General features: G+C 39.7%; 1 protein-coding gene across 1 annotated transcript in view; it reads right to left on the reverse strand.

Annotated features, from left to right (window-relative positions):
- Nucleotides 1-2,063: 2,063 nt before the first annotated feature.
- LOC119285968 overlaps nt 2,064-21,965 on the reverse strand; it is a 37,660-nt gene continuing 17,758 nt past the window's right edge. The window contains exons 5-10 of the mRNA XM_037565312.1: nt 17,128-17,260; nt 16,884-17,046; nt 16,681-16,809; nt 16,402-16,596; nt 15,914-16,036; nt 2,064-2,601 (exon numbers count right to left, since the gene is read on the reverse strand). Of these exons, the coding sequence (XP_037421209.1) occupies nt 2,488-2,601; nt 15,914-16,036; nt 16,402-16,596; nt 16,681-16,809; nt 16,884-17,046; nt 17,128-17,260 (857 nt within the window). The 3' untranslated portion in view covers nt 2,064-2,487. The remainder of the gene's footprint in view (nt 2,602-15,913; nt 16,037-16,401; nt 16,597-16,680; nt 16,810-16,883; nt 17,047-17,127; nt 17,261-21,965) is intronic.

Below are 21,965 nucleotides of genomic sequence, written 5' to 3' on the forward strand. Positions count from 1 at the left end.
ACAACAAATGCGATCAAGATTGCAACTAAGGTAACAATTGATCCAACAGCATAATGATACCAAGCCTCACTATGAATGGCATATTTTCTAATCTTTCTAATCTTCAAGCACATTTTCTCCATCTTAATATTGTGATCATCGACGACATCGGCAACATGCAACTCCAATTCCATCTTCTCCCCCTCAATTCTTTTCAATTTTTCCTTCAAATCCTCGTTTTCTCCTTCAACTAAATTTAACCTCTCGACAATAGGGTCGGTTGGAATATCGGGTTCAACTACCTCCTACATACAAATATCTATGTCAACTTGATGGGCATAATTTGTCATAAACACGAAATGCAATGAATAGTTTTAAAAGAGAATATACCACATCCGAATCATAACCCGGATGAGGGCCGACGGGGACGGATATCAAAACCATGGCACTATGCATAACAAACAACGTATGGGTAAGATAATTATACAAGTAACTATATATCCAAATCACTCAAACATCATTTTTTTATATAAAACTTCATGAACAAGAGGCTCACCACAAGGTGGTGCCGGCAACGGGACGTTGCGAGCGATCGACGGTGGTTATGACGGAGATTTAGAAGGTACTAAGTAAACCACACCTACATATGCAAAACTAAGTGTTATTTTTGACCTCAAATTGCATATAAATCAAATACTAGCACATATATATAATTCCTCCAAAATTACTAAACTCAAAAATCAATCACTATATAAAGCATTGCATGAGCTAATCTAGCAATGAGAGATGAAAGGAAAGAGTTTCTAACCTTTGTGATCATTTGAATGGATGGGGGCCTTCAAATCATGGGCAAAATGTGTGATGAGCTTGAGAGGAAGAGGGGAAAGAACAAAGAGGAGAGGGGAAAGGGGAAGAACAGAGCGAACTCGAGTGGACGAAGGGTCTATGTAGGACGACCTTTAGTACCGGTTCGTGATACGACCCGGTACTAAAGGAGTTGGAGGGGCCCCGGACTGACAACATCCTGCCACCACTCACTTTAGTACCGGTTCGTGGCATGAACCGGTGCTAAAGGTTCGCCACGAACCGGTACTAATGAGAGCGGCCCGGCTAGCCGTTGGAACCGGCACTAATGTACACATTAGTGCCAGCTCAAATTCAAACCGGCACTAATGTGCTTCACGTTTGACCCTTTTTCTACTAGTGTCACCCAATAAACCAATTGGACCGATGACTAGGGCTCGTGCATGATCTATCGAAACCGAGTTCAACTCCCTCCTTGTTGAACTTCAATCACATGAGACATGGATACTACATCAAATGGAGACATTTTTATGCTCAAGTGCCAAGGGACTAGCCATGGAGAAGCTAAGGACCAAGGCCAAGGAATGGCCGAAGAAGAACTTGGTGAAGAAGAAAAAAATTAGGCAATTCTGACACTTACCCGGACGCTAGGACAACATCCCAGATGATCGGCGTACACCCAGACGATCCGGCTTCTAGCTGGGACAATCCGGCTACAAAGCCCGAGGACACCCGAAGCCTATACGCGAAGTCGGATCATCCGGGAACCTACCCGGATCATTTGGAAGATGCTCGAACATCCGGACAGCATCCCGAACGCCTGGCTGTCCTTAGCCACTACGACCATAGCCATACCATATGGGTGACTACCCAGATCATCTGGGAAGTGTCCAAATCATCCGAGCACCCACTCGGACGTCCGGCCTTGCCTACATGCAAATCAGTGATGTGGCCTTGTATATCTCCACCAGCCTGTCTATTCCACCCTAGGCTATGAATAGACCTTCCCCTCCTCCTTATATGGTTAGAAAAGCATATTATGAGATCTTGAGAACTTTTCTCCTATCTACCTCTCCTTTTGGAGATCAAGGCCTCCTTTAGGAGAAGATCCCAAAGTGGATATCTAGACCTCCTCCCCTAGGGATTGGAGAAGACGATCAACAAGATCTCAATTCCTCTCAGGATTGGGAAGAACTATCCTATGCTATTTCCTTTTGTTGGATTTGGATCTTGAATCTTGTATCTGTATGTGGAATTGGTAGATGTGTAACCTTGGATGTTGCTTTAAGTGTTCCTCCTGTGATTCTACTCTTGATTTCTCCTTCCTCACCTCCAAGTGTGAATAAGATCTCCACCTATGGTTTCATCCTACATCAGAAGTGTTTTACAAGAAAATATTGTGCCTAACCAATATTTGCTAGATGGTATATCATATGCATCATTACAAAAACAGTTTAAGAATTATCTTGCCAAAGCAGTACCGAAGCAAGAGAAGTTCACATGTTTCACCGCTACAGTTATATATTTTATCTATCAGAAAATATCCATGCCTATGAAAGCAGGCAACATAGCGAATATATTAGGCATAAATGAACATGTGAGGTGCATAATTCTCATGGAATTTTGATTTTTGTTTTGTTGCTCTAGATCTTCATATCTAGCCTTCCAACAACTTGCACAAGGCAGCCGCTACAATCCAGTATATCACTTATCATCGAATGCGACAATCGTTGGAACTTGCCCATGATTGATGAAGTCTATCTTGTTCAATCTAACACAACAAAGGACCTGCTCAGGGAGTTCCTCTTGCTTCTGGGCCTGCAGTATGATTATAAAATCAACTAAAGAAATGAAAATAAGTCAGACAAAAGAAATATGATATTTGTCATGGACAACTACCTAATTTTTTACTTTCTAAATGGAGACACCTCTTACAATGTTCATTGGTCATCTATGTTTTATTTATGAAAGGTCAGGCATGAAAATAATGTGTCCACATGGTAAAGCATATGATCCTTAATCATTTAGAGCTTGTATAAAAGGAAAAGATTGCATGTCGGCTGAGCAAGGTCGTCCTCGCCAGTCGCACACATCTGGGCCACGTTGTGGGTCCGAGGCATAGCTTCCTTTGCTTTCTTTATCCTCCACCAAGAAACACAATCATTTTACTTCCATCTCACTTTTCTTTTTCTTCTTTGTCTCCTGATCACCACGCATGCCCTGTCCTGGCACACCTATCCTTTGCTCTCTTCCCACCATGCTGACCACGAGCCCTTTCAATACCACCAATTGAAGCGCTACTACAGTGCCTCCTCCAACACGCAATGAGAGCGACCATGACGGAGTGGTGCTCCACCCTCACGGTACTCTCTAGAGGATGGATGTGACAACGATGAAGTGGGGAGGGGAAGGTGTGCCCTGCCTCTTACCATCTGGGACGCTAGTAGTCTCCCCCACCTAGGCATCCCCCTTTTACCTCGAAGTGACCAGAGCTCAAAGGGAATTTTCAGTAGAGCATGAGCCTCGACAAAGAATCTGCAAACCCCGTCACCATAGCTTTTGACCAGCCAGTACAGAAGATGAAACCTTGGTTCCTCCAAGATGTGACTATGGTGACCAAGGGAAGCGACGGTGTTGAATCGGACAACTCAGTATATTGGAACACACAACATGGGTGATGGAACCAGTAGCGACGCATGTTGCGAACGCATGGCCATAGGGGTGGTGATGGCCGGTGCAGGATGTTGGAACTAGAAGTAGGGTGCACTGCAACTGGGTTTAGAGTGGGCTCCGAGTTCCGATCCCATCTACGCCGAATAGTACAACCGACAACACCAAAATATGTGACCGCTCGTGGATGGTGCTGGAACCGACATCAAACGATGTTGAAACTAACATCAACGATGCTTCAAGCGATGGCCTGCAAGCTGGAACCAGTGCCTCCAGGTGCTACATCTAGCTTTGACAGCTGATGCGAGGAACTAGCAAGGCTTTGGATCCCAAGAGGACCTTTTTTCTCAAGGGTCACCGCAATTTGCGGTTACCACGGTAACCGCGAAATTCCGAAAAAAATTCAGATGAAATTTAAAATTGAAATTTGAATTCAAATATTTTTGACGTCGATATATATACGTATTTGACTCTAGAGTTTCACTAGAAATGCCCTGGCGTAGTGGCTAATGCACCGCAACTTCCGCTTGCTCCTACTTCGCGAGTTCGATCCCTGGATGCTTCAGTATTTTTGAACTTTTGCTTCGTAAAAAAGAATAGAAATGCCAGAGGGCAGACTCAAACCCGCGACTAGCTGGTAAGGAAAGGATGCCTTTGCCACTAGGCCACTACCTGTCCTGTTGTCATAGAAGAGATGGCGCCTATTTAATCCGACATTAAGCGTTTGAATTCAAAAATTTCAAAATATTCAAGATATTTTGCTCGGTAAGAGTGTTTCTCGAGGGGAAACGGTAAACGTGGTAACCGCGTGAGATCATAAAATTTCACTCGGTACCCAAAATGCGGGGAACTAGAGTGTCATCCATGGTGGATACCACGAATGTAGCTGTGATGAGCTAAAATTGGTGGACAAAGATGCCATGCACAAAGCTGCGACAACGAGGCAAGGGCTAAGTTGCCCGATGACATGGCGGGGGTGATTGGGAGCTATTAGTGGTGCAACTATTGTGGATGGCTGCTGGGAGCAAATTGGTCAGGGGAGCGTCATGAGAGTCTACATCTCTTGCCCAAGAACAAGGGTGTCACTTTCCCAGGTGCGCTATTTGTGTGGGATGCGTCCCCCATAGGGCAGTTATTTATTTATCCTATGTGTTTGTGGTGAAAGATATCCAACTCTCACCAGGGATTAATCATTGGTTTTTGGCCGACCGATTTGGGTTGTGGACATTAAGCTGACACTTAGCGGTGCCCTATATAATATGCTCAAATTGAGCAAACTAAAGAGTGAAGGACATATAAGTTGTTGATGTCTGTTCTTTCATCCTTCATGCCTTTGTGCCTTACGTAATGTACCAATTGAAGGAATAATAATCTTCGTGCTCATAAATGCATACCTGAATATCCCATATGTCAAACATATGAATAATTCATTCATGGGAGCCTCCCCTCTAGCCCTAGTCGGTAGCCACTTTTGGCCTCGGTGTCAACCCACCTCCTCCCACATATCCCGCATAGTAACTCGTGGAGCCATCCCACACCCCACTAGCCTATTGATAGAGTTGTGTTGGCTCTATCGTCATTTTCTATGTGCTCTTATAGTATAGGCCCTCCTACCAAAACTGACTATTGGACATGCCCCTATGTCCCTGAAGGCGGAGGTGCTCACACACCAGACACATCTCTGATCACTCTACATCCATAGCCGAGGTTAAATTACATTCGGTCCTCTGTGATGGAAAACAACCCGAGTACACCTGGAAAGTCGCAACAAACCGCAATCATTGTCGCCCCACCCACCGGTCGATGAGTGCCACACGTTCAACGACATGCGCCATAATGTCTCTGGTCGCTAGGCGACTAGTATAGGAGTTGTTATCACTTCAGCCATGTAGTGTGTGGGTGCGCTCTTCCTTATTTCCAGCCTATTGTGCACTACCAATTTGTCGCCTTAGAGGTGGTTTGACTTCCTTGTCTTATGGATCTACCTCTTCAAGTGGTGCAATCATCTTTTATCATCTAGAACGATGACCTCTCCTCTTGGGTGGGTGGCTTGCCTGGTGCTATGCTCCCTCCGTTGAGCACATCAATGAAGCAAATTGTACCTACAGCTAGGAAGAGCTACACCACCGAAGCCTGATCTACTCCCTTGCAAGGGTATTCTCCCACCACTGCCAGCGGATCGTCAACTGTGCTTATAGTACCACCGCGCATGCCACTTCCGCTTTGAGTAGGACTGGCTTACGATTGATGGGATTCATCAAGTGGTGATAGAAACATGGAGTTCGGTGGCTGCTAATCTGGACCCATTCTACTGCATTGTCTCCCAACTCATGACCACCACTCAACAACTTTGTTCCTGGAGAGCCAAGAAGATCAACAATGTTTCCCTACAGCTGCTCATATCCCGCGAGATTATCGGTTGTCTTGACACCTCATAATATATCTAACCACTATATGCCTTTCAAGCATGGATCCAACAAAATCTCAAAGGAACCTACCTCGAACTCGCCTTCCTCTAAGTCATAGTATGCCAGGTAAACACGTGTGGTTCACATGGCTTCAGGATGGCGACACCAACTGGTTGTTTGTCTACATCACATCATAAACAAAAAATAGGATCTTAGAAATCATTGTTGGCCAGTCCATTGTCTATAATGTTGCCAACATGATGTAGGTCCTCTTCCCCCATTTATCTCATCTCTTGTGGACGCTAGATGAGCATGATTTCTCCCTTGCAATGCAGGAGCTTGATCCTAGGTTTTTGACCTAGTGGAGTTCGAGTGCGAGGGTACACCGCCAAGTTCCTTGTTAGTTGAAGGAGTAAAATAAAATTGGACTTTGTGAGGCGTTCAAGAAAGTTCTACGACATGAACCGGCATGGGGCTCCAACGACTTTACCAAGCTGTCATTATACAAGAATCCCTAGGCAGGCTCACTTTTCAATATCGATCCATCAGCCGTATACACCTCTTCACCAAGCTCGTTGCAAAAGTGCCCTCTCTACCATTGGTGCCAGAACTCGCCACACTTGTATCAACACACCGAAAGAAGTTTGTAACCTTAAACCTCATGGAGGAAAGGATCTTAAATGTCAGAGTGCTACTAAAATATTGAAAGGACCTCCTATGAAAAATACATCTGCTAGTAAGGACTCTTTCAAGAATGCCGACAAAAACTCAAAAAATTATACGGAGAACATTACGCCTAGATAAAAGGCATTACATAAAAGCGCTTGTAGGTCGCAACCTATGTTTTATATTTGTTTCTTTTATTTTTCAATGGGCTTGTTCTTTTTTGTAACAACTTTGTTTTCTGTTATTTTTCTTAACAAAATGCCAAGAATTGTCATTACCTTTCTCAGTTAGAAATTTATGTGTTCTAGCGTTGAAACAAATGTTTGCTTCTACTAAAAAGTGAGATCAATTCATCAGTTTCTAATATAATTGTGAATTCTTTAGATAGTAAGCATGGATATTGTTTGCATATTTATAGATTTCCTTATTTTGATAGACTCTTTTGATAGTAGTAAAAAACTTTTATATTTGCAATTTTATGGGAGTGCTAGGATTGTTTGCCACAGAGTAGATAATGATAATTATATTTTTCTTCAAAAAAAATTTGGAAAGTAATGATTTTATTTAAGTATTATTTATAAATAACCAATGTCACAATTTCTCAATAAGTTCTATGCGTCTGAAGTTGTTAAAACCCAGGCGAGACAGTGATACAAGGAGAAAAATGAGAGGCTAATCTCAATATTGGGGTTTTCAAAGGCTCCTCAAGGAAGTATTCAAAAAGTCTCAGGTATCTAATCTTTGGGACGCCCAAGGAATCCCCCTTTCTTCAACAACAACTATCGGTTTGTCTCGGTTCGACCAATGTTTCTATTTATCCACATGACATGTGTTATTCTAGGAGTGTCATTTTGTTTTCATTTTGCATGCTGATCTTAAAAAATCATCACACCTGAATAAATATGCTTGGTAAGATCTCATGCATGGTCATATGATTGTAGAATTGCTTCTTTGCTTTACTTATTCTTGTTAAAGCATGAGTCTTGTTAGAAACACATTTTGAACACTCTGTTGCTTCATTTATATTTGTTTAGATAGTTGAGTAGAAATGGGTAATTGGCATGCCATTAATACCTCGGTAATAACATTAATGTGTATGCATTAAGGGTATGATTATAAGTTGCATGGGCAAGTGTATAGTCATAAAGGTAAAATAGGATCCTTTGAAATAGTTTTGAGGTAAAGTGGGAGTAATAAATGGATGAGTTGGTAAAAGTGGTTGACTACAATAGTGAGGAGTTGTTGTACGATCATATGGGATCATTACCTTTCTTAATTAATGGAATGCTGGTTGGAAACCTCTAGTATTGCGATGAATTCCAAGTTGGGGGGCAGTTGTAAGTAAACCAACAATTTTGTTTAGGCTGAGATACGAAAATGGGCCTAAGCAGCGCCAAACTACCAACGCCCCCAATAGTTTCTTAGTGATGCAATATTTATGAGAATACTATATAATTTTCATTATAAATGATTTAGCTCTTTATGACTAATATGAGATTGATACCACACTACATATTTTACCTTCAATCTAGCTAGCTTCTTCAGTATCGAGCATTTACCACTTTCACATCGAGACTAGGTCCCTACTTTGTTGATACATTCAAACCTCGTGGGAGGGATTCTTCTTGTTCGCCAACACATAACCCCACAAATTATATTCCTCAAAATATCCACCATACCTACCTACCATGGAAGTCTATGGCAATTCCTAGATATACTGTTACAGTACCAAAGGCATACATTAGAATTTCTACATGATGATAATCATTAGTTTTCTCACTTGAGTTGAGTTTAGCTGGGCATGGTTGAGTTGTAAGTAAATTATGGTGTATTTTATATCATTGTAGAGTGTTGCTCCTACCTTGAGACATATAGAAAAATTACAACATGGATGCCAAAAAATAAATGGAGGATTGAGAGAGGGAGCAACACTACTATCCTTTCCTTAGTATACACTTGTGGTTGAAAGTAGCTCTTTCTCTATTGAATTTGGTATATAGAGTTGTCATATAGTTCATGTTTCATAGACTTGTTGGGGTTCCTTAAATAATAGAACATGGCTTGTATATTCCAATGATGAGCTTCCTCAAATGATCTAGGTCTCCATGCGAAATCAAGGTAGTGCAAAACTTTCTTATGTCTTTTTGACTTCTCATAAACCCCTGTATTATTATTTGTTCGGTTGTAAAAGTTATATGGCTAGACTTGCACTCAAGTATTGCATGACCTATTATGAGCTGATACGGTACTACATGGTCAAAGTAACTTGGTTTCCCTTGGGTTGGTTTATGATTAGATTGCTATTATAAAAGGAAAACCAAGTCATCCTATGTTTCCAATATAATTTGACATTCTTTCGTAACATATGGCAATAGGATCAGGAATTCATGAAATGCAAGAGTACGTTTATTTCTACAACCAAACATTATTCTGTGATCATTTAACTGCCCAAGGACGAGCAGGGGTTAAGATTGGGATGTTGATATGTTCTACATGTATCTACAATTTCTGATTGTTTCATGCTACACTTATATCATAATGACATAGTATTGAAATCATTTTCTCCCTTTTCTAGACTAGCATATTAATTCAATGCTACTTTCTATTTTTTTCCTATTTTGGACATCTAGAAATATCAATTTTCCATGAGAAAAAAGTAATAATATATGTCACAAAGATGCGGCAAGAAACAGAGTCAGAGCGGCTTGGACACACCTAGGGACCCCTATAGGCCCTAGGCGATAGGTTGGTGCGGTCTAGGAGGGAGTAGCAAGGTGGGTTCGCGTGGAGATCATATACATCAATGTTGGTGCAAACATGTCCAGGTGTGAGTAGTTATGTTTAGACAATGGTACCTAACAGTAGCTAGTTCCAATCTCTCTCTATCTTCTTAGTCTTCTTCTTCTTCAATACAATAATGGCAGAAGCTGCTCTACATAATTTTGAACCATATGATGTAATTTGGTGTTCCATTCCTTCTTTTGTGATGAATGGTCACTTCATGATAGGATCAATACATATTTGATTCTTGGGTTCATATGAGTTCCATGCTGCTTAAATTATAGACATCTATGCTCTTGGATCTATGAGTATTGCACTTTCCATCTTTAGGTGAATGATGTTCAAGAGGGGGTTGTCTACGTTAGATGGGTTCAATCTTGCAAGTAATTTACTGTAGTGATAGGAAGTGGAAAAGTTTTGTAGTGTATTGTTTCCACCTAGGATAAAAACATAGTTGATTAGTTGTCCTGGTGGTGGACGGGGGTAAACACAATATATTATCTATATAATGTCATCATGCTTAATGCAATGCTCTGTGTTATTTAATACCTTTAAGATGCATACTAGATATCGGTCTTGGGGTAGAATATTAGCTATAGATATAGTTAGGTTATGGTCTATATAAGTCTGAAAATGATGCCTATGTGCAATTATGGCATGTATGGTAATATTTATAGAAATAACTTTGTCGATACACATCTGTAATTTATTCACCGTTCAATGAGATTTACAATTTCACTCTTTTCGTTGGGGGACCAAGACAAGTACCGTAGTTCTATGTAGGTACTAATCATTGACGTTCAAGCGTTCTTATTGGTTTAGTTAACCTCAATGTCATCCACTTGAGGGAAATTGCTACCTGGCACAACAAACACTACCTGCCCAATCTTGCTATGAGGCATTGTTCGCAGACACAACTAGTCAGAATCAATGGCAGCTCAATCGGTGAACTTGGTATCTATTTAGCCCTTCAGACGTGTTGATGGACTGCTGACCGCTTTCTTTTTCATGGACTACCACATGCCACTAGTTGCGTGCTATATGGTCAGCATGCAAAGAGGATGGACAACCTAGTCATGAGGTAACTACTCAGATCTTAATAACACTCGCACCTATCATTGATCGATAGTTAACAATACCCATTCATGAGAAGGCCGGTTAGTGGTGAGTTCATCTTACACCTTGGTTTGCTTCTCTTGAATTAAATTTTAACATGTATGACCGTCCATTGTTTGGTGGTCCTTTATATTAACTCATCACTAAACTCCTAGTTGGTGTCTTGGTGTGTCTCTAGAATTTGTTTGGCCTCCTTCCTATGTTGATCAATTGGGATGTGAATGGAGGCACACTCATGTGTCCACAATTATATGTGCATACATGGGTACCTAGTGTGCAGGATTGAACAGGTGATGATTCTCATGACGTGACAACACCTGTTTGACTAGCAACAATAATTCCCACATTGTCTCCAACTATACATATATGGAGTAATGGCACTTCCATCACCCCTCATCTTTGTTGCCTCACTGCCTCTCCCCCCATCAAAGTGATATATTATCAAAGGCTCCACTTTTCCTTCCCTTACTCTAACTAATCTACAACACTTCTAATGACACGTCAAGCCTTGTCACTGCAGAGCCCGAACAGGCTAGATGAACCAGGAAGTTCTTGGTCTTTGACGTGTAGTTAGATCATTACGCACACCAGCCTCTAGCGGAGATGACAACCAATGGACAAGCAGTCGGCATCGTGTGAAGCCTTTATGGTCGAGTGGGAGGAGGACAAGCGTCCATAGGTGGAAGCTCGTCAATGCAATGACACAATCCCCAGCCTCGAAAAATTATGGATAGAGTCAATATCAATAGATGCGAAGGCCCGCAATTCTGTGGAAGCAGCTATAGGCCCCGACCGTGAAAACTATAGCTAGCCTAAAGCTGAGATGGCAGTGTCACAAGAGACTGTATAACTGGCCTTGGGCCGAATAGAGAGAGCCCACGACTTCGTCGTGGGTGTCAAGGTGGAGGAAAAGAAGTGCCTAGTATAAATAGTAGATATTTTTAGTAATGATCTAATTTATTTTATCTTGTAATATTCGCTTTGTGTAATCCATTTCGACCAAGTTTCATTCAAGTCCAATCAAGTATGTCTGATTAATTATTCACAGCAAAAATTACATTTACACATCGAGTTTTGAATTATAGATCAAAGATAATGAAAGAAGAAGTGCATTCAAATCACACCATATTAACTAGAGGAGGAAAATAAATGTGTTTGGTTAATCTTCCCTGAAAATATCATAAATTTCTCATAATCGAATGACACGCCTCACTTCTAAACACAAGAGACCGCCCCCTCTCATGGCCGATATATAAATATTTTTACATGCATGGAATAGAACCTACAATAATAATAAAATCAGATGAAAAACAACTTGTACGTAACCTATAGATTAAAATCAATAGTATTGGCACTATTTTCAACCATTAGAAAACTAAAATTCCTATGCCCTAGATCACTGATAATTACCAGTCTTATGTGGTAGTCAGTGCTACTGCCATCTCACTAACCTGCCAGAAAGCAAGACTGCTGAGGGATGGATACTCATACTATTGTAATGCCATTCTAAATACTTAACCCTATTGAGATATCTGGTACTGACGTATTCCCCACCGCGTTGTCCATATCACTGCCACCATGCCACATTGTCCCCTTTCCTACTTGGTGCCTGGTGGCACCATCTCCTCACCTCCTTGCCACAAAATTGACGGTACTGCATCATTGCCGCACACCATCAATGGTGATGTATGCCCCACCACATTGTCCATATCACTGCCACTATGCCACATTGTCCCCTGTCCTAATTGGTGCCCGGTGGCACCATCTCCTGACCTCCTCGCCACAAAATTTACGGTACCGCATCATTGCTGCACACCATCAATGGTGAATCGTCATCAACGTGCCATGACCTTGGTGCCCATGTGTGCTCGTCATGTGTGTTCCCATGTGTACCCGTAAGAGGCCTAGTGTGCGCCTGGTGTTGCCAGGTCTCTCGCACCGTCGTGCGTTGTCATTCACTTCGGCATCACTTCCATGTTCTTTGTCCACGACAATAGCCATGATGGTGAATTTCAGTACACTCATATGTTTTGTGTTAATGCCTAAGCTATTTTTTGTGAATATATTGTTTCCAATATGAATTGTGCTATACATCATATTAATGTGGCAACAATATGAATAATTGTCATTGTGCTATATCACTGTATGGCAATGCACATGTTAAATTGTATATGGTGAGAGTTAAAAAAACACGGGGTTGTAATTTCTATGTGATGAGGACATCACTACCACAGTTACACCCACAACCACTGCTACTACCGATGTTAGATCAATTACTAGAGCTTAGGCATGCAGATTAAAATACCAATTACTTTTTTTCTTACTAATTATTCTAAATTTCATGATAATATGATGTCGCCTAAATTGGATACATTTGTTTTGTTTACAAATTAAGGGCCTAGCATGGACAAGAAGGATGAACAGTGGAGTATGATCAAGTGTCGAGATGAAGGCACGTGCAAAGTGAACAAGAATGGAGTTTACAGCACTTTGAAGCCACCATGATGACATAAAAATACATGGACGAAATATACAAGATTGACTTTAAAAAAATCATCCTTTGTTTATTTTAGGTGCCACACCACATTATTTTTTGGCCAAGCCCATTTAATTTTGAAATAGATTTAACAGGTTGTTTCCAGAGTTTGTATTAATCGATAAAATGACTTAGGACAAAATTTAGTCCCACCTTGCCAAGGGTGGACGAAGTTCTCCTCTTCCTCCCTATAAATAAAACACTTAGGGTGTCAATTAATAGTTGGGATTTTTTTAGATTAGAAGTTCGCCATATTTGCAACTCACAACTTTCATTTGTGTTAAACGACTAGATCAAAACATCACAGAACCCCACTTGGATCTTTAATGCTTTCCACTTAAATTCGGAATATCTAGATTCTATCTCAGTTTCTTACTTTTTCTTCGTTTGTGTGAAGGAAATAGACCCTCATGGTCAGGTTGCTTATGCTCCGCCATGGTCAATAAACCCTCGGTACTGGTCTAGCTATTGCTAAGGCACGAAATCTTCACACGTTCGTAGTCTGATCATTAAAGTTGACTTCCACCAAAAATGATAGCTACCTCTCATCAGAACATCAGGACAGCTTCGCCTCTATCACTATGGGATAATGTACATAGCAATTACAAAAATAATCATGTTGCAGTTTCAATATCATAATGCCATTGTTCTAAAAGTTACGAAATAAGAATGTTCTGATTGCTATGTCATTGTGCTAAGAATCCGAAAATATAAGAATGTTCCTATGACTACGTTAGAATTTTATCATATCCTCTCACCAAGTTTGTATATACTATTAAATATATTCCTTCTGACCTTATTCCTTCTCATCTCATGTGGACTCCTTCTTGAACAGATATAGTTGTTTCTATCAGAGTACACAAAAATATCATATTGTTGGTTTTGTCCTATGAAGAACATTAACGAAACCAACATGGTATTCTCTGTTTTGTGCCACCCACCTGCTTCTTGGAGAAGCTAGGGAGAAAGGAGGTCATATTTATTTACCTAGAGTTGTTCAATCAGTTTCTTAGGTAGAATACTTGAAAAATAATTAGTGTTGTCTTCTATTTGTGTTTAGCTAAGTATACTTTGCTCTTTTTTCAAACAGGGAGACATCGTTCACCATGTTGTTCTTTTAAGAAGTGCTATGTACAGTGCAAGAAGAATGTCTAGCAACCGAACTTTCTCAATTTCTATCGCATTGTACAAAAATATTGATTCTTCGCAAGATTACCTGTTACAACTGCACCAACTATTTATTCGAAACTGCAATTGTTAGCAAGACAATGGTATATTTATTCCAAACTAGATCGCTCTACTTAATTCACACACACACATATATAGAAATTTTTCCAAAATATTTTTAGCATGATTTACCACGGCTGTTGATATCTGGCAATTGGAATTCAACATACATTATTTCCTTCAATAGTCCGGATATTGAATGCAACATCATAAATTTATCGAGAAGTAGCAAACGAAGGATACAAAATCCTCTAAGTGAAAATCTACTAATGTGATTATCATGATATGCAATTATTTGTATATGAAGATAGAAATATATGTGAATGCCATGAAATGCAACATAATAGATTTTATATATGTAATTTGTATTTGATGTTATTTTTTGTATTTGATGTTACGACGCTCCGGTGCATAGTGGACGGCTAAAGCGTGCTGGTAATGTCAAGAGAGGTCGGGGTAGACCGAATTTAACATGGGACGAGTCCGTAAAGAGAGATCTGAAGGACTGGAGTATCACCAAAAAACTCTCTATGGAAAGGGGTTCAGGGAAGCTTGCCATCCATGTTCCAGAACCATGGTTGGTCATGACATCTGATGGGTTTCACCACTAGCCTACCCCAACTTGTTTGGGACAAAAGGCTTTCTTGTTGTTGTTGTTGTTGTTGTTGTTGTTGTTGTTGTTGTTGTTGTTGTTGTTGTTGTTGTTGTTCTTGTTGTTCTTATTATTTGTGTTGTTCTTGTTGTGTAGATGACGAACACTGTGGTACTTCTAGGAGAATGATAGCAGTGCAGCTAAAAACTGCCAGCCAGAATTTGACATCACTGTCTGCCTCTACATAGAGGTTGACGGTGATATTCCACTGCTTGCTGCATTGGGATTGTTACCATTGACAGGATAGCCCATATCTAGTATTCATCATCACTAACAGGCCTCTTGGCCCGTCAATGATTGCAAAGTCATCACTGACTCGGAACTACTAACATTTCACTGGTGCGTTAGTGATGATATGATTTGGCCGGTCACTTCTACTCCGTTATGTGGTAGAGGGTGCCTGTTATTGCACCAAGTATGGCAAAATATGTTGTCTTTGTGCCGCTCAACCAGGATCCCCCCTGAAAATAGCTAAGAGTTCATTGACTAGTGGACTATGACCTTCAACACTTCGTCGGCTAGCCACCACATGGAGCTCTCCTCCCTGGTGGTCCTAATAGCATGGTGGATTTGTACAAATTGCATTGCATCCATATTCAATCTTGAGAAGCCTTCCATCTTCCTACTCACTTTGATCCTCAGCAACAAAGCTCGTCTCTATGTCCATAGTGGGGCAACCAGCATTGTCACTATCTTTCCCGAAATTTAGCCCTAGACTTTTAGCTTGAGTGCTCGCTACGGTTGCGTATCCCAATCAATAGCTCTGCATCTTGATGTTTACATGTGTCATGGTGTTCTTGTACTCTCTCTCTCTCCTTCTCTCTCTCCACAAATGGTAACATACCAACTTGTTTGCCTATTCATGAAATACATCAGTAAATGGTCTGAAAGGTGTGAAACCTCTAATCAATGCTAACCGCTCTTAAAAGGACGAACTCCTGAAAAATGTGCAGTTTGATTTTATTTTGCCGACCATTATAAATATATAAAATTTGTATCTCGTAGTCTATGTCAACTAAAATGACATGTGTTTTGAAGCAAATGGAGTAATTACAGATGGAAAAAACAACTTACCTGAATTGTCAAACCCAAATCAAGGATGCCACTCTTGAGGCGTTCCCTAAATGATTCCAGTCCCCTCCTTGCAATGTAGCTAAACCGGTGTATATCAAGATCTACCTCAAAGTAGTTCTCACCCTGGTTATAAGAGATAAAACACTTAATTTCATGTACACTAGTATAATGCCCAATTTATTATTATATTTACAAACATTGAAACAATGTAGAGAATAATGAAATGGTTTTAACCCGCCTGATAATGTTTCTACAATTTACTTATTTATCATTATGTGGTTATGTTCAGTTATCAAATTTAAAGAGGAAATTTACTATCTATTGAGCATATTTGAAAATCTACTACGTTATGAAATTATTTATTAGTTTTGAAATATTTTGTTAGTTTCTTGGGCTGAAAAAACATAAAAACACATACACACACATAATATTTATAATATTTAATCGTGTCCATCTAATAATATATGAAAAGGAATTTGTTTCTTAACCTCATAAAAACTATGCTGAGGGCGGGAGAGGACTGGCTTCTCATTGTATGCTTGGACAAGCTTTTTCTCTGTGGAACTCAACTGAAGATCATCTGGGTTAACCAATCCAGCCATGATTTTCAAACGATCTCTATATGCCATTGTAGATTCTGATGCAAACCCTTTCACCTTCTCACCTTCATTCTCAAGAAATCTCTGCCAAAAGAAACATTAATAGAACTCACTATAAAGAAGTTATAATATTACAACATTAGTATGTTGACTTGAGAAGGCACTCACCATGATGGATTCCTTGAAATGCTCTGAAACCTCCTTGTCAAAGTACTCTGAGATTTTGAAGTACAAACAAAGGCTGAACCCTTCTCCATCGCTGTCCCCGAGGAACATAGCAGCAGGATAGGTAGGCATCTGTGGTTGTAGAAAAAAGGAAATGAAGATCAGAGCGACAAAGATGAGAAACTATATATACCTATTAGATATACCTGGATGTTGACGATCAAAAGTGATGGGAGCTTGTCGTGTGATTTGACTTGTGGAAGATCAATGTGTTCGGCGATGTGCGAAACCTTCTTGGGGCTTGCAAACAAGTCAACACCTATTGGGTAGTACGCGGCATAGTTCGGAGCTGGACATTTCTTCTTATCTCTGAAAAACAGAAATTAAAATCAGAGGTTTGGTATAGTCATCCCCTTTATCAACTAGATTTTCCTCTATAGGTTTTCATGCCTGAGGAATGTTTCACTCCTTAGCTTGAAGACAGATGGATCAATCCATGACCATCTTTCGGGAGTGGGCTTTTCCCCTCCAAATGGGATCGTCATCCCTCCCTGGGGATGGATGACATATTTCTTCGATTCACCTACATTATTTACACTATTAGGTGCATGCATATTCGTTATGGTGCAAAGATAGGAATTTTACCATCAATTATTTATGTAAAAAAATGTTGAATTGAGAATGTATGGCCCGATGTGGTTGCCTGGCATTGCTCCTTTATCTATTATGGTTCTTTATAGCTTCTACTGGGATATCCTCCTCATGTGAGATACGAGGAAATTAACATTTAAAGCTTTTGTAGGCAGCCAAAACTTGTGCAAGATCCCACTACCAGTTGGGGTTATGACTGATGGTCAGTTTGGATTTTGCACAACAAGGGAGGGTAATTTCCAACCTCATATACAACTGTTTACGAAGAGGTGTGATGAATTTCAGGTTAGCCTCCGTTGATGAAGTAAAAGATAAAACGAAGATAGTATGCGAAGAAGATGAAGATTGAAGGAATATCTTCCCATCAAGAAAAGGAAATTCCTCCTCAAACGCTGTGAAGAATAGATCTACCACCTTATATCTTTCAAGTTGTGTATCTCTGTTGTTTGGTTAGTTGTTCCAATCTATAGCTCTCATAGTACCTAATCTTGTTTTTGTCATCAAAGAACCAAATATGTTCATGTATAAGAACATCTAGTGCAACGTGGAGAAGAAAGTGTTGTATACCGCACTTGATAACAGTGTAAATAGATTGGGTCACTTTGGATCGTCGATTTTATCACAACTTGTGGTTTTACCATGCAAAGATCTTGTGTTAGTTTGTTAACATTACTACTATAGTTAAGACTGGTGCTCATGCAAGTCAATGTTTGTGGTGTGTCTGGTGTGTTGTGAGAGTTATTTTCCTCATATCCTTGAATTAGTACAAGAATTGGTGCAAGATTGCTTTGTTTCCACTATAGGTTTAGATCATATATGGATGCTAATTCTTGATAGAGGTATACCGTCCAGATTGCTAATCCCATTTCTTTGATTGTACTCGAAGAGCTTGCTCACAATTTCTATGGAATAAGGCGCCACAGCAAGTGGCATGATAAAACATGCTTTTTCCGATTTCTCTCTATGGTATCCCATGATGAAAGACATCCTTTTGCAAGGAGCCAATTGTAAAGATAAAATACACAACAATGTCATATACATGGAATGGAAAGTGATGCATACAAATCGAATAGGTATGAATGGTTCGCACATTAACCACCATATATTCCACCATGTTGCAAATCAAAAAATGTGTATGAGATGTGCCGGAGTTTAGAGGCTATATATGAGAGGAAGACATATGTATATATATAGGGCTTTGGTGATCAAAATACTTGTTAAGTTTGTCTACTAAGATGGCAACAATGTGATTGAACACCTGAATGCATCCTAATGCCATATAAATCAACACTCAATGTTTAAGATCAATTTTGAGGATGATGTGTGAGTATTGTTGCTAATTGGTTCCATCCTTAATAGTTGGATTATACTTTTTTTGCATCCCAAAAATATTCAGCTCTAGATTGTAAGCTCGCGTTGGAGATGGTGAAGAACAATATGCTAAATGGAGATACCAGAAAGAAGAAAAAGGGAAAGAATGGCACTCCTTCTTTTAATGTGTATGTGCATCAAATTGATGTGAAGAATTAGAATCATGTATGCAGTCACACAAGAGTTCGGTAAGGTAGAGATAAATTGAGATGGAGATCAGAGTCAAAATAGATAAAAGAAATTACTTGCTTTAATTGTGGAACGTCATGACATACAAAGAGAGTTTGTCGAGAGTAAACATACAAAGAAAACCGAGAAAAATGTTGGGAACAATTAAGCCATAACTTCACTAGTTGAAGACTACTTAGTCACTAAAGATGAAGAATTCTATAGTGATGTTCATGATATTCAATGATTTCAGCTGTGTGTTTGGTGTGTCCTCCCACATTACATATAAAATGAGTATTGCACATCCTAGACAACATATGTTACAAAAAAGTGATTACGGGAAATAGTAGTTCACCGAAAGCTATTGGCGAAGTCTCTATATGCATTGAGGAACAAAAATGTTGCAACTTGGTGAACAATGATGCTATAAAAGTTCAAAACATAAGTTTGAATTTTTTATTAGTGGGCAAGCTTAGTTATATCAAACATCCTAGATATTTTGGCGAAGGATAGTGGAAGCTCACCAAAGGCTCTTTGATTATTGCTCAAGGAAGTGGGCAAGGTTTTCTCTATATGACCAAAACCATGTTGTCTATATAAGTGTTGAACATTACCGAGAAAGAAATCTCGATTGATTTCAGGTGCAACAGGCTTGGTCTTATGAGTGAGAATGGCATGTACTTTCTTCCTAGCATGGAAGTACCTCGCTGAATTGAAAGTTATATACTTGAAACCCAATGAACATTGTGTTTCTGGAAAACAACTTAGGCTTGCATATTTACAATCCCTCAACCCTGTGTGAATGTTCTTGATATTGTGCATGTTTGCTCCATGACTTAAAACCCATTAGTGGAGCAATATCATTTTGACATTCATTGTTGACCGTTCTAGAAAAGTTTTTTTGTTTTGTGTTGAAAATAGTCATTGGGTGATAGAATCTTCAAGGATTTTCCTACCAAAGTGGAAAGTGAAACTCGCAGGATGCTACAATGTGTGGTATCATACAATGGTGTTGACACGAAGGCCATTTAGAAAGGCACCATAAAAAGTATGGCATCATGCTTGAGAAGAGTCCACCAAAAACATCTTATGTCAATGATCTTTGGAGAGAATGAATAGGACAATTGCGGAAAGATTTGTACTAATAATATCTCGTGCTAAACTACCTAATATTACACTAAAGGATTCATGAAATTTATTTATGTTTTTGACCTATGTTGCTTAGTTCCTCTTGTTGGTGATATTCCTCAAACAATTTGGTCAGGGAAAGAGGTATATTACAATCACCAGAAGGTCTTTGGTTGTAGTGCATTTGTGCTCATACCAATGGATGCGAGATTCAATCTTAATAGCAAGACAAAGAAATGCAGCTTTCTCAGCCAGCCGAGTGAGGAGTATGGCTATAGTTTGAGGGATCTAACAGATATAAGGATTCTAAGAAGTGAAGATGGTGTTTGAGAAAATTGAAATAGTAAATGTTAGTGGGAAACCAGAGAAGCCAAAGACCACCAAATCTTAGCTTAACATGGATCCAATTCCCCTTTTTGTCATGCATGGGGATCATGGACGAGATGATGACACTAAAGACAATGGATGTGCAACTATCCAAGGAAGTATATGTCAAAGTGATGAGGAGCCTCTAATAATCCTGATAATGATGGGAATGATGAAGCTAATGACAGTTCACCTGATTCCTCACCAGTGTAGGAGAAAAGAAGTGGGAGAGATTGAGTGCCTTCATGCAAGCATCCACCATATCTATATGTGGTGAAGAGCGATGCAACTGGGACAATGTCTGATACACACAAGAATGAATGGTTGGAAGCCATATAGGACGAGATGAATTTTCTATATGATACTAACACCTTGGAGCATTCTTAAATGGTGGCATAGAGGTCAAGATATATATGGACCAGTCAATAGGATTCATAGTTGTAGGCAAGGAGCATATTTGTGGAATTCAAAAAAGACCTTCTATGGCTTGAAGCAAGCTCCGCGTAGTGGTACAAGAATTTTGAGTCTTTTATGACTTACTTTGGTTACCACAAATCACAACTTAGGCATTATGTCTTCATTAAGTGGTGTTTCCATGCTGATTTTCTTATTATCTTGCTATATGCTAATGACATGTGTTTGAAAATGCACAAGACGATTGCTCTCCTTACTAAGGCAATTAGAAAATCATCTGCCATGAAGGATTTGGGACCAACCATGCAAATAGTTGGCATGAAGATCCCCATCATAGATCAAGGAAGCCTATTTGCCTCTCACATAAAAGACACATTGCGAAGGTAGTTGAAATGTTCAATATGAAGTATGCAAAATCATTTAAATATCTACTAGCAAGCCATAAAAATTTGGCTATTGGACAATAACCTACAAGAAAGAAAGGAAAAAACAAATGACTTAAGTGCGTACCAGTATGTTGCGTTTGATGTATGCCATGGCGTGCACTAGGTCTGATATTGCCTACGGTTTTAAATTTATTAGCTCTTCATAACAAAATCATGTAAAGCTCACTAGATAGCAATGAAGTGGATTCTGAAGTATATCAAAGGAACTTCTACATCGTGTTCATGCTTTGGAAGTCGTAATCTTGGACTCTAAGGCAATGGATATGGAGATTATTGTGCTGACATTGATCCTAGAAGGTCAACCTTTGCATACCGAACAACTTATGTAGGGGGAGTAGTGTCATGGCAATCAAAATTACATAAATGTGTTTCTGCAACAACCATAGAAGCCGAGTACAAATATGAGGTTGATGCTTGTAAACCAGTGTTGTGGATGAGAAATTTTTAGAAGAGATGGGCATGAAGCAAGAGAAGTATTTTTTATTTTGCAAAAATCAATGCTGTAACGCCCCAAAACCGTTGTGCCAGGTGTCCTCCAGTTATTCGCTGTTGTTGCCTTGTCTTTTGCTAGTGTGTCGCATCTTGTCATGTCATCATGTGCATTGCATCATCATGTTTTCAAAACTTGCATTAGTCCGGGTTCCCCCAGTTCCGTCCGTTGTCTGTTCTGAGCCCAGACACACTTGCACGCGCCTGAGGCATGTCCGAAATAGTATTTTATAAGTGGCCAGAAAATGTTCTCGG

This window comes from Triticum dicoccoides, chromosome 4A (assembly GCF_002162155.2).
Source record: "Triticum dicoccoides isolate Atlit2015 ecotype Zavitan chromosome 4A, WEW_v2.0, whole genome shotgun sequence".
Taxonomy (NCBI): domain Eukaryota; kingdom Viridiplantae; phylum Streptophyta; class Magnoliopsida; order Poales; family Poaceae; genus Triticum; species Triticum dicoccoides.